Source organism: Ranitomeya variabilis, chromosome 6 (genome assembly GCF_051348905.1).
Source record: "Ranitomeya variabilis isolate aRanVar5 chromosome 6, aRanVar5.hap1, whole genome shotgun sequence".
In the NCBI taxonomy this organism is placed as follows: domain Eukaryota; kingdom Metazoa; phylum Chordata; class Amphibia; order Anura; family Dendrobatidae; genus Ranitomeya; species Ranitomeya variabilis.
This window is the reverse complement of record NC_135237.1, coordinates 249,106,602-249,120,598: the sequence shown is the minus strand read 5'-3', so window position 1 is coordinate 249,120,598 and position 13,997 is coordinate 249,106,602. Positions and strand designations below refer to the sequence as shown.

Below are 13,997 nucleotides of genomic sequence, written 5' to 3'. Positions count from 1 at the left end.
AGCGGTCTGTGTGACAGCTCCCCAGCGACCACACAGCGACAAAACAGCGACGCTGCAGCGATCAGCATCGTTGTCTGTATCGCTGCAGCGTCGCTGTGTGTGACGGGGCCTTTAAAGGTACCGTCACACTAAACGATATCGCTAGCGATCCGTGACGTTGCAGCGTCCTGGCTAGCGATATCGTTTAGTTTGACAGGCAGCAGCGATCAGGATCCTGCTGTGATATCGCTGGTCGTTGAACAAAGTTCAGAACTTTATTTGGTCGTCAGACCGGCGTGTATCGTCGTGTTTGACACCAAAAGCAACGATACCAGCGATGTTTTACACTGGTAACCAGGGTAAACATCGGGTTACTAAGCGCAGGGCCGCGCTTAGTAACCCGATGTTTACCCTGGTTACCAGTGTAAAATGTAAAAAAAACAAACAGTACATACTCACCTTCGCATCCCCCGGCGTCTGCTTCCCACACTGACTGAGCGCCGTAAAGTGAAAGTGAAAGTACAGCACAGCGGTGACGTCACCACTCTGCTGTTAGGGCCGGCGCTCAGTCATTGCAGGAAGCGGACGCCGGGGGACGCGAATGTAAGTATGTACTGTTTGTTTTTTTTACATTTTACGCTGGTAACCAGGGTAAACATCGGGTTACTAAGCGCGGCCCTGCGCTTAGCAACCCGATGTTTACCCTGGTTACCCGGGGACCTCGGCATCGTTGGTCGCTGGAGAGCGGTCTGTGTGACAGCTTTCCAGCGATCAAACAGCGACGCTGCAGCGATCGGCATCGTTGTCGCTATTGCTGCAGCGTCGCTTAATGTGACGGTACCTTAAGAGAGAGAACCTCTCCATCTGAAGTCCAGCATTTTGCATTTAACGTCTAGTGACACTTCCCTGGTACGTCAGGAACCTTGCAATAAAAGATTCTAAGTGGGGAACCAGATATAGAAGGTTATGGCAGTATACAGTGTACCCTTTGTATAACAAGCAAAGCAGAGAATTTGTGCCCACCATAGTTGTAATTATTACATCCTCCAACAAGCTGCTTGGAGAGTAGGTTCATTCAGTACATTCAGACAGTCCTAATAATCTCACATTACAGTGCCCAAGTCTTTCACTGGCCATCTAGCTGCTTATTTAATTTGTTTGTGCTTCAACAACTGATAAAAGGCCCTACACTGATTTGCAAGGTTTAGGAGGGTACCATTTAGTTCACATGTCAAACTCTTGCTCGCTGGCCACATCTGGCCCTCAGGGTGAGTATATTTGGCCCAGCATTGCAATTTAAACTATATTGGCATCCTAAATAGAGATACAGTTAAATGTTATGATGGAGGAAGAAGCATCAGTTGACGCTCCCTCTACCATAATTCTCTCTCTGAGTGATATCTCAGTGCAGAGGGCACGCTGACATCATTGCAACATGCCTGATGTACTGAGATGTGCAGAGGATTTGAATACACTATGAAGAGGCAGTAGCACTGAGGGAACAGACAGATGTTAGGTTTTATTTTTTTTATGTGGGGCCTATTATACTGCGTGGAACACTATGTGTGCCCATTATACTGTATGGAGCACTCTGTGGGGACATTGTACTGCATGGAGCACTTTTTGAGACCACTATACCGTGTGGGGCCACTATACAGTAAGGAACACTTTGTTGTCATTATAATGTATGCAGCACTATGTAGGGCCATTATACCCCATGCAGCACTGTGTGGGGCCATTATACTGTATAGAAGGCAATGCAGGGCCTGTTATACTGTATGGAGGACTTTTTTTTGGTCATTATGCTGTATGGAGGGCTGTGTGGTGAGTACAGGTGAAGAATCATACTGTGTTGGGCTCACCATTCTTTGTCATGGGGGCAGAAGGGTAATCATAATGTGTGCATGGAGGGTACAGAGGAGGAATTCGCTGTGGGGTTATCATATTGTGGGGCATTTTAGTTTGCATAGTACTTTATTTTCTGTATTCAAAATTTTTTATCATTTGAAATTATATATTTAAATGAGGCCTTTGGGCCTTATGCTTTTTACTACTTTTACATAACATATTATTCAAATATCTATTTAGTTAAATGTACTTTGTTGGTGGGACAACCCCTTTAAAGGGGTTGTCCAGACTTTCGGTATAATTTGTGTATGTATCTAGGCTGCAGAATGTTGACAGTTTGTAATATATTCCCTGTCAGCATTCTGCATGGTGTCCTAGATAGCACACTTCATCATGTGAGCAGCTCTCTTCGGATTCTTGAAGAATGGTTCACTCCCTGACTAAAGTTTTCCTGTGTAGGCAGAGACTAGTCAGAGATGTCGCAACAGATACCACCCCTAGTCCCTACGAGACCCTCCCCCTGCAGCACACAGCGCAACGCAGCAGGGGAATGACTGAGCTGATCAGACTAACCAGGAAGGAAAACGCTTCGACATAGGTGAGTAAAACGTGATGTGTCCATCCATCCATACATCCCTCATCAATCCCTCCCTCATACCTCCATATCTCCAGCCCTCATCCATCTATAGTAGACTGAAGTTCTGCAGCAGCTGAGGTATATTATGTGGTATATACAGTATGTATATACAGTTGTGCTCAAAACTTTACATACCCCGGCAATTTTTTGCCTTATTGGCCTTTTTCAGAGAATATGTTACCTTTAGTAGCCATTCAAACCCATTTGTGTCAACTTCTGTACGTTATCAGGCCAAAAGCACCAGGGTATGTGAACTCATTTGGATGTTTTGGGCTGTCATGATTTAAAAAGAGAAGACACAATAGTTTAGCAATAAATGGCTTCACCCAACCACTTACCATGAGTGGAGAAAAAGTTTTGGTGTTAGCATTCACATTCTCTGAAAAAAGGCCAAGAAAGCAAAAATTCTGCAGAGGTATGTAAAGTTTTGAGCACAACTATATGTGGAGTGCAGTGATTGTGCTGCTTTCCACAAATGAGCAGACTGCTCTGTTATTTCCAATACTTGTGTGATAGTGCAGCGGGTGGGCCGAGGTTGGTGCTGGGCGCTGACGCCGGGCGGTGCCAGCACTGGTTGTGAGGTTAGATAATAAAGCACAGGCGCTGTCAAGTTTGGCAGAGTAGCAGGTAAACAAAGTGACTAAAGTGAAATTCAGAACGAAATGCATAAAAAAAAAAAATCTATAGGGGTAATGTATATTACAATACAGCACAGATTAGCTTTAAAAAACGGCATTTCATGGTAGGACTACTTGCTTGTTTCCATATGAATAAGTTTATCTTTATATTTGATGATCAGTAAAAACTTCCTCAATTGTAGACATTTTTTAACAAATATTAAGGTTGGCCCACGACTTTGTCCAAGCTTTTGATTTTGGCCCTCTGTGTATTTCAGTTTGACATCCCTACTCTAGGTAGTTGTCCAGAGGGGGAGTCCAGGGTTCTCCTGACATTATTACGTTCTGCTTCTTATCCTGTCTACAGAGGAGCTCAGCAGCTGCGTTTGGTTCTTGCGGTCTTGTCTAATTTGAGCTTTTCCCTACAATCTGCCAACTATGGCAGTTGCTGTTTTTAGACAAATATTACAGCCTTTTAGTGCACCTCAAATTATAAACATTTTGGGCTCAAAATTCTTTACAGATTTGGTGAAAAATATTTCCAAAACGTTGAATCAAAATTTGTAATATAAATCCATAGCTTCTCTTCACACAGTCATAGTGATAAATGTTGACATTTTTCTTGCCTGCAGCCATCACTATGGCTAGAAGACTACTGATGATTTTTTTATTTTTTGGTAGGCACAATTATACACTATATTATACACTGTAAATGATGATGCTGGCTTTACTTATATGAAAATATATTGCCCTTTATGGCAGAAAATAACCAGTAACTGAGGTAGAGCAGTTTGTTCATGCTATTGAGAAACCTGTGTGGCCTAATCAGTCTACCATGGGTTGCAGAGTCTTTGCACTTGTCTCCCATCAAGCACATATGGGACATCAATGTTCAGCAATTGCAAAGGAAGCTGCCAGTAGCAGATTTTGATGATTTGCATGCCCAAATGAAATTTTGTGTGACAGAACATTCCTCAGCAACCATTACATATCCTCACTGATATCATGCCAATGAAGGATTATTTCTGCATGTGTTGCTTATACTCTATCTTGAATAAATTCAGGTATTTTGACAACCGTTCCTATTTTCATCATTATCATATCAATAACATGTCTATCGATACTGTGATTTCCATATTTCCACAACTTTTCTTTATTGGTGTTGTAAATTCGATGCTGAGAAGTATTTATGTTAAGGTTGCAAAAACACCCATTTTTTGTATCCTAGCCATTTAGTTCCAATTCCTAAAGTAGATGTTGATAGAGGTAAACACTTCTTTTGGGTCATAGCCTACATATGTAAAAGACGCATAATGGTAGGACAGAAGAATAAAGGATATATGTCACCTTTATATACACTAAAAGGATGATCTGAACATTCAGAAAAATATAGTTCTTAAAATATCTATTTTATTAAAAAAAAAGGCATTTTTTGGCATCTGGATAAAAAAAATTCTACAGAGCCCAAAGAGTAAACTACAATGTAATGCGTTTCAATAAAGCAGACGATGAATGTGGCAAACCAGGCATGGCTGACTCAAGCATATGCTGGGTGAGGCTGTAAAGACAGAACTGTGAATTATAACAGACACACATCAATGAAAAAATAATTTGTAATATTTAAAAACAATCAGTTTTATTTGTACCTAGCACATACAATGAAGAGTCACACAAAATATTGTTGGGCATAGGACTGTAAACAAACATTCATAGCCATTTTTTTAATATGAAAACACTGAGTACATAGAAATTCCCTGTGTAGAAAAAGTTATCAGTTATTTAGAATCAGCAATATTCCGTGAGTTATAGATTTGTAACCTGTCACCCCCCGGGCGTTTTTAAATAAAAAAGCCACCTTCAGCAGCTCTAAGGCTGCATTCTGTGAAGGTGGCTCTTATGTTTAGTATCCCTAGAAATGCTGAAATAATCACTTTTATAAATTGCCCACCATACCTCTATTGTGTCCCGGAGGTATGTCTTCTCCCCCGGTGTCAACCGCCTCCGAGACGTCAATCATCTCCCTCTTGCGTCTGTGAGCCGCCTCCTGTGTTTCTATTATATGCCCGGCGCCTGCGCTCTGCCAACACTTCTCACCGGATTTTAGTTTCACGGGCAGCGCGCACGGCGCATGCCCGAGAAATGTTCGTAGAGCGCAGGTGCCGGGCATGTAACAGAAACACAGGAGGCGGCGCACAGACGCAAGAGGGAGATGATTGACGTCTTGGAGGCGGTTGACACCAGGGGAGAAGACATACCTCCGGACACAATAGAGGTATGGCGGGCAATTTATTAAAGTGATTATATCAGCATTCCTAGGGATACTAAGCATAAGGCCATGTGCACACGTTCAGTATTTTTTGCGTTTTTTTCGCGTTTTTTCGCTATAAAAACGTGATAAAAACGCGAAAAAAACGCTAACATATGCCTCCCATTATTTTCAGTGTATTCCGCATTTTTTGTGCAAATGTAGCCTTTTTTCCGCGAAAAAATCGCATCGCGGAAAAAAAAGCAACATGTTCATTAAAATGCGGAATTGCAGGGGATTCCGCACACCTAGGAGTCCATTGATTTGCTTACTTCCCGCACGGGGCTGTGCACACCATGCGGGAAGTAAGCAGATTATGTGCGGTTGGTACCCAGGGTGGAGGAGAGGAGACTCTCCTCCACGGACTGGGCACCATATAAGTGGTCAAAAAATAAGAATTAAAATAAAAAATAGTCCTATACTCACCCTCGATGTCTTCCCGCCTCTCAGCTGCATGCTGCCGCTTCGGTTCCTGTAGCTGGTGTGCGGTGAAGGACCTGCCGATGACGTCACTGTCTTGTGATTGGTCATGAGCGGTCATGTGACCGCTCACGTGACCGCAACGTCATGGAAGGTCCTGCGCGCACACACCATCTATACGGAACAGACGCCGGTGAGGAGAGCAGCTGTCTGCGGGTGAGTATAAGCATTTTTTTTATTTTTTTTATTATTTTTAAACATTCTTTTACTATAGATGCTTCAAAAGCAGCATCTATAGTAAAAAGTTGGTCACACTTGTCAAACGCTATGTTTGACAAGTGTGACCAACCTGTCAGTCAGTTTTCCAAGCGATGCTACAGATCGCTTGGAAAACTTTAGCATTCTGCAAGCTAATTACGCTTGCAGAATGCTAAAAAACCGCGAAAAAAACGGAAAAAACACAAAAAAAAAAAATGCGGATTTCTTGCAGAAAATTTCCGGTTTTCTTCAGGAAATTTCTGCAAGAAATCCGGACGTGTGCACATACCCTAAGAGCCACCTTCACACAATGCAACCTTAGTGCTGCTGAAGGTGGCTCTTTTACTTAAAATATGCCCTGGGGGTGACAGGTTCTCTTTAATTTTAAATGTTGGAACTGTGGTTGTTAGTTTGTGATTCTTCATTAAATATACAGTACTCTGCAGCAATTTTTTCACATCTAAAACTTTTGCAAAGTAGGAATGTTTTCAAATCTAGAAATGTTACTTGTTTATTTTTATCAATGAGCAAGATGCAAAGAGAGGAAACAAACAAGAAATATAAATCATTTGATTTATATTTCTTGTTTGTTTCCTCTCTTTGCATCTTGCTCATTGATAAAAATAAACTAGTAACATTTCTAGGTTTGAAAACATTCCTACTTTGCAGCATTTTTTTCACATATAAAACCTTTGCAGAGTACTGTATATTTTGTGTAACCTCCTATTGCCTTCAAGACCGCAAGATTTCTTCTAGGTACTTTTTCAAACAGTTTTTGAAAGAACTCCGAAAGGAGATTGAGCTAGTAACCTTGGAGAACTAACCACATATCCTTATGAATGTAAGCTTATGCAAATTCTTCTGCCTTTTTATTTAATCCCAGAAAGATGTGATGGTGAGATCAGGACTCTCTGGGGGCCATATCTTCACCTCCAGGACTCTTTGTTCATCTTTACGTTGAAGATAGTCCTTAATGATATCGACTCCAAAATTATTCTGAGCAGGTTAACAACCTCAAACATACAGCCAAACAGACATCTCTCTGATGGTATTGTATGATCGAAAAATATCTAGCTATATTACTCAGCACCAATGACAACAGGAAATGAAAATGTTGAAGGCCATGTACGCAGTGGTCAACCAAGGAAATTTAGTCCATCAAATGAAAGACACATCATGCTTTCCATTGAAAAATGAAGATATCCAGCAGTGAGATCAGAACTGGCAGCAAGCAGTGGAACTCAGCTACACTCCTCCACCGTTTGGAAAAGTCTGTCCAAGTGGATAAATTATGCATTACAGCACAAACTGGGGTGCAGAAAAAAATGGCAGCAAGCACTCTGGACTCTGGAGTCAAAATTTGAAATATCTGGTACAAAAGGCAATTTGTTTGCTAAAGGGCTGAAGACCAGTACAATAAAGTGTTTGCAGAGGAGTTTAGAATTTGGTAAAGATTAATGGTGTCCTCAAATGCTGAGAAATACAACATGAAATACCTTCAGGAAAATGTCCAATAGACTCAAAATTTATTCTGTAGCAAGAATCCCATGCAAAGATCCAATATCATCAAGAACCATCTTCATCGTAAAAAGGTCAACTAGTCCTGGAAGTGATGTCATGGCCCCCACAGAACCCTGAACGCAACATCATCAAATCTGTCTGGGATTGTACGAAGAGGCAAAAGGATTTCCACAAGACTGCACCCCACATAAGGGTGTGTTCTTCAAGATAATAGTACAATTTGCCTTCCCAGTTCCTTCAGAAACCGTACAAGTGTACTTACAAGAATTGATGCCTTGATGTTTTTTTTGTTTGTTTTTTTTTTTAAAGCAAAACAGTGGGAACACCAAATATTAATTTGATTTAGATTATTTTGTTCATTTACTTTGTGGATTGATAAACTATTAACTATTCTTGAAAGCATTCTTATTTGGCAGCATTTTTTACACACTGAATTTTTGCAGATTGTACATACACACAACTATATAGTAGTGTATATGAATATAGATCTTTATATATAGTACATACAGCAACTATATACTTATTTATCTGAAACTACAGAACACAAAATGGGCCTCTTGTCAAAATAATCTAGTACAACTGTTGGCCTAGTTGCTCATGGAAACTAATTCAAGTAGAGTTTTCATGGTTAGCAAAACAGTACTTGAATGAGTTTTTCAGTCAGTGTTTTAAGGCAGACCAAAAAGTAGAATCAAAGATAATGGGAAATATAAAAAGAATGACTTCTACTTTCTCTTACTGCAAACGCTAAGGCTAGGTTCCCATTGCATTAATGGGTGAGCGCTAACGGACAGCGTTGCACGGCGAAATTAACGCCGTGCACCGCATCCGTTAGCGCTCCCATTGCCAGCAATGTTTAAGCGCATTGCTAGCGCGTGTCATTTTCGGCACGCGCTAGCGATGTGACGGTCTTTTGTAGCGCGCCTCGGACCCTGCTTGCAGCGTCCGCGGCGCGCCCGAGGTCCGTTCCCCGCTCTCGCAGATCGGGGATCTGCGCTAGCGGGGACGTTTAACGCGACCCCTTAATAGACATTGCGTTAGCGCAATCCGCTAGTGCTTAGCGCTAAACTGATTGCCCCAACGCAATCTGAACCTAGCCTAAGGCTATGTGCCCACGTTGCAGAATAGAATTAGATTTTTCTGCTTCAAATCCGCACTCCCTTGCCAAGGAAAACGCTTGTGGATTTGAATGCGTTTTTGTTGCATTTTTCAAGCATTTTTGTCGTGTTTTTCATGTGTTTTTTTCAAGCGTTTTCCTATACAACTCTATGGCGACGGAATTGCCGCAATTCCGCAAAATTAATGAACATGCTGCGTAATTTTCCGTGATGCAATTCTGCTGCGGAAAAATATGCAGCATTGGCACAGCAATTGCGGAATGCTATTAAAATGAATGGCATGCGTTTTGTGAGCGTTTAAGCGTCTCCGCAGTGGAAAAACGAGGCAAAAACACTTAAAAAATGCAACGTGGGCACACAGTCTAACTCTTTACCTAAAAAAAAAGACTGAAGAACTGCCAAAAAATGTGCTGTTTTCTACAGTGTGTAAAACTGTTCACCTTTGCAGTCGAATCGTTTTGGGGCCTTGCTCCATCAGGGATATTTTGCCCATCAAATCCGAAGACCCCATGTGAAGGAAGACTGTTGAGCACCATTTTTCTGCATTTGGCAAAACACTGTGGATTTAGTTACAAAGAAGACGTACACAATTGTGAACAGAGTTGAAAAAATGCTCAGCGCAGAATTGTTGTGAGTAATGAGGCAAGATCTTCTATTTGTCGTATTTGATAAAGAGCCATGTTCCCTGTTAAATGTGCTTGAACGTGTATTTATACACTAGGGTGACTAATTACTTGGTAACTATCAACAGTGTATGCCATTAAGGTCTGAGCGTAGCGCTTTCAAGAATAAAGAACAAATAAAAGATGGTGAAACTCCGCAACATAAATCAAGTGCTGTAATAGAAGAAAACAATGGACCTCCTTTATTCAAAGCAGTCTTACAAAAAACTAATCTTCATGCACATAAAATCCAAAGTGTAGCTTTCATTTTCTTTATCTGTTATGGAAATTGTAAGCTATACAGTGACCGGAAAATATTACTGCAAATTCAGTGACAATACAATATCCTCTTCGATATAAACCAATATTTCAGTGTACGTTATATCTGTACACATTTAAAATGGTTTTTCAGTGTTTGCTTTCTTTCCATATAAGAAAATTAAGATAAGGCTATAATGGCACTAATATACAAAAATAATGTATTTTTTTTCTTTATTTATTTAAGAGCAACCAGTTTTGCATTAACCTAACAATGAAACAACATTATTTACAATAGAGGTGAAACATTAAAAGAAAAAGTTAAAACATTAAAAAGATTGATTTGTTTAATCATAAATAAACTATCTTAAAAGACATGAGTAGTAAAAAAAAAAATCCCTGTCGTCCCAGCAGCAGGTTCTATCTCCATCAGTTAAGCAAGCTTTTTTTTGCAGAATTAATACAATAAAAGTTCAAGTCTTATAGGTTTTCAGTCTCTAACCAGCTGTGCATAGGGAAGTTTGTATGCTTCCAAGTCAAGGAAAGTAGAAAATCCCTTTGAAACTTGTACGCCACTTGTGCAAATGTGGAACTGCATGACCACAGATAATGCCATCCATCTATAGTACCCAATGAAAACAATTCTGAAATCAGCACCAGGTTGAAAGATAAGGTCAAAACCAAGACTATGGGTGTGCCATGGTAATTCAGATACTGTCTAATGGACAGCGCTCTAACAACTGGATCTGCTAGATTCCTTCCACTTGCTCAGTGTTCCTATGCCTACATATAACAAAGCAAATGCATATTTCCAATCATGCAGTCACTGTTGGCAGGTCATACGTAGAGTATTACCATTTTTCATTCTAAAGTTAAAACAATATACACTCAAGAAATAAATAAAATTATATACTAAAGCAACATAATATATTAAAAATGATTGCATGTATTGCCTAAATCAAAACCTGAAATTCTGGCTGCAGATCTCACTCCATTATATTCAGGGGTGACTGCTTATGTGTGACATGCTAACAGGTTTAATTGCAATTCATTATTTTCCTCAAAAACAAAACAGCAAGCAGACACCAAAAATAAGAACTAACCCTGTGGAGCCACTAATGCTTATCTTATTGAAAGATATATTTTTGGTGGACCTCAAGTGAACTACAATAGAAATGAAAAGCGCCAACACTGCATTATATTTTACATATGGTGATTCAATACACTCCTATAAATATGACTATTTAGCCTGTATTCTCATGTGTCAGTTTCTCCTTTTTAACTTTTTTTTAGCTTCAAACTTTTAAAAAAATGTTATGGCTTCATCAAAACAGTGCAATAAAGCAATATGACAAGGGCGCTTTAAAGCTCCACCTAATATGACATACAGCCAAGAAGAAATCTAAGGAGTGACTTCTATAGTCACACCTGTAATTCCTGGGAAAAGGCAAACTATCAGCAGGATTTCACACCGCTAACTATTCATATGTGCATGCAACCGTTTCAGAAACAAGTCTAGCAATACCTTTACATGTACAATGGAGGAAGCACGGTACTAATGGAGCTTTCAGCTGCACGGATCAGGTCATATCTTATAAATAATGTAGGAATCTGGCACTTAGTAGGATCAAAAGATGTTATTTATTCATCTGTTAGGCTACTTTCATACTAGCATCGTACGACGAATTGCGTCGTTGCGACGTACCGACGCAAGCAGTGAAAGCGCCGCACAACGGGGGCAGCGGATGCTGTTTTTCAATGCATCCGCTGCCCCATTGTGAGGTGCGGGGAGGAGGGGGCGGAGTTCTGTCCGCGCATGCGCTGTCAGAAATGGCGGACACGACGCACCAAAAAACGTTACATGCAACGTTTTTTGGTGCCGACGGTCCGACGCAACCGTCGCACGACGGTTGCGACGTGTGGCAATGCGTCACAATGCATCACTAGTGTTAGTCTATGGAGAAAAAAACGCATCCTTTAAGCAATTTTGCAGGATGCGTTTTTATCCACAACGACGCATTGCGACATGCAGTGCACGACGCTAGTGTGAAAGTAGCCTTAAATAGTCTATAGGTGTGTGACGTTTCCGTCTAACTAACCTTCAGCGGACATACACTAAATAGAAATGCAGCAAGATCAACAAAGCAAGTAATGGGCCAAACAGTGTCAGAAGTCAGGATTGAACGGTGAATATTGTCTTGTAATCCCACTGAGTTCCAGATTCCTTTATCATAGAATACCTTTTACATGGCCAGTCCATGCCTCAGTTACTGAGAAATCAGTGTTTGAATTGATATGCAAATGATATGGTAGATCTGAAGCTTCTGTCACTCCAGCTCTATTCCCAGACCAGCACTGCCTCCGCTTACTTGACTAACATCATCTATGCTGTATGACTTCAGGCAAATGAGTGTCCGGACAAGGAGGAACAGTCAGCAGCGGTCGGTGAAAAGCGCTGAAGTGATAAAAGCTTCACATCCTACAGCCTCATTTGCCTATAAATTCAAATGCTGATTTCTCAGTAATGAAGGAATGGACCAGCCATGTAAAAGTAATACTGGATTGCTCTTTAAAAGAGCGACATGAACTTATTAAAAGTTTGGGGTGCAAAATCCTGATGACATTTTCCCTCTATGGGTGCACGGCTGTCCACAAACATGAGATAGATATATATATATAGATATATATATATAGATATATATATATATATATATATATATATATATATATATATATATATATATATATATATTATTCAAAACAGGATGCTCTTAACAAGATTCCTCAATCATTTGTCATAAATGCTTGTGTCACACAAGTTAGCTGCTATATAAGGAGAATCTGTAATTTTTTTTGGTTGGGATGGATTTTTGTATTTCACAGATAATGCATGAGGAATGATCAGCAGATCAACCACTAATTGGGCATTCTAACAAGCATCAGTTTTTTACCTGAAGGTTATGAATGACATATTGCGTTTCCTATAACTGAAAATTAGCTCCAATCAATGACTAATATAAAAATTCAATGGAGGTGCACGGTGAAGCTCCATTCGATGTGTAGCAACTACTGCTAGGTACTGCAGATCAGCTCCTATTCTTTTGAGAATAGCTGAGTACTTTTTCCTTGACAATAAGAGTTGATCAGCAGTCCTTGCAGTGACTGCTACATATGGATTAGAGCTGTGCAGTGCATCTCCATTCATTGTCTACATCTGGAGACCACAGTGCTGATAATGGCTGATCGAAGCGGGTGCCAGGTATCAGACCCAAACAGGTCAGATTTTGATAACCTATCAGATGAATAGGTCATCAATATCATATTACTATACAAGTCGTTTAAAGGTTAAATCTTTCATGAAACTAAAAAAATTGCATTATGCATTAGGGCACATATAGCGCTTCAGATGCTTCCTATAAAAAGTGCATTGCAAGTTGTCCAATATCTTAGCATCCAAGCGTTTTTGAGTTCTAAAAGTTAAGCAATTTACTTCAATCCATAATGATACATAATGCTAAATACAATGGCATAGCTCAAATGTGTATGAAGTGCATAGTACTTACCAAATGTTTGGGAGAGATCAATTTCAGGATTTTATATTTGACCTGGCGATGGTCGTAATCAACTCATAATCGTACCATATGTAGATTTAAGGACCAACAAACTCAGTTGTTTTTTTAAAGCAACAGTAATAGAATAATAAATACATATTGTGATTGCCTACAGCATTTTGGCCTTAATATACATATTCATTGTCTTCACATATTCACTATATTGAAATGCAATATGCCAAACACATTTTAACAGTCTTTCCCAATAAACAAATTATGTGAAATTCATACAACTAAAAAATAAACATTTTTCTACCTGAGAGATTAGCTTGAAAACTTAAGCATTTGTACTTTACACAATACTTGGATTCGGATGGTGACAGACAGATGAGTTCATGAATGTAATGGGAATCTGATGATGGCTGGAGTTAGTCTTATGGTTTTCACAGAGTTGTCATGAGTTTGTCTTGATAAAGAATGCTTTGAATGCCTCCCAAATTCCTTTGGTTTTGATCTTGGATGTATCGTGTGTTTCTGCCATCCCCACTGGAGACTGGTTTCCAAAATGCCCTGTCATCATGAGAAGATGGCCTGTGCCATTTGCACAGTCATTGGTTAGTTACAAATGGAACTAATCTAAATACACTCTAAGTTATGAATAAGCATCAAAACACTTGAACAATAAAAAGAAAAATGCAGAAAAATTATTTTCACTAAAATCTTCATATAACTAGGGTAGTTGTCTACAAAAGTTTAGAATGTTATGACAAAGAACATGGCTGCCCTTTGCTATACAGCAGGCACTAGTCTCAATTTGCTATTG

At 39.9% G+C, this 13,997-nt stretch overlaps 1 protein-coding gene across 3 annotated transcripts in view; it reads right to left on the bottom strand.

The window, feature by feature from the left end:
• EPB41L4B (erythrocyte membrane protein band 4.1 like 4B) overlaps window positions 1–13,997 on the bottom strand; it is a 1,243,532-nt gene that overhangs the window by 874,500 nt on the left and 355,035 nt on the right. For 2 of the 3 annotated variants that reach the window (XM_077269579.1, XM_077269580.1), the window contains one exon: window positions 12,479–13,765. The exons of the other annotated variant lie outside the window; for it this stretch is intronic. In XM_077269579.1, the coding sequence (XP_077125694.1) occupies window positions 13,618–13,765 (148 nt within the window). In that variant the 3' untranslated portion in view covers window positions 12,479–13,617. Of the gene's footprint in view, window positions 1–12,478; window positions 13,766–13,997 lie in introns of those variants that run through there. 3 annotated transcript variants of the gene reach the window in all.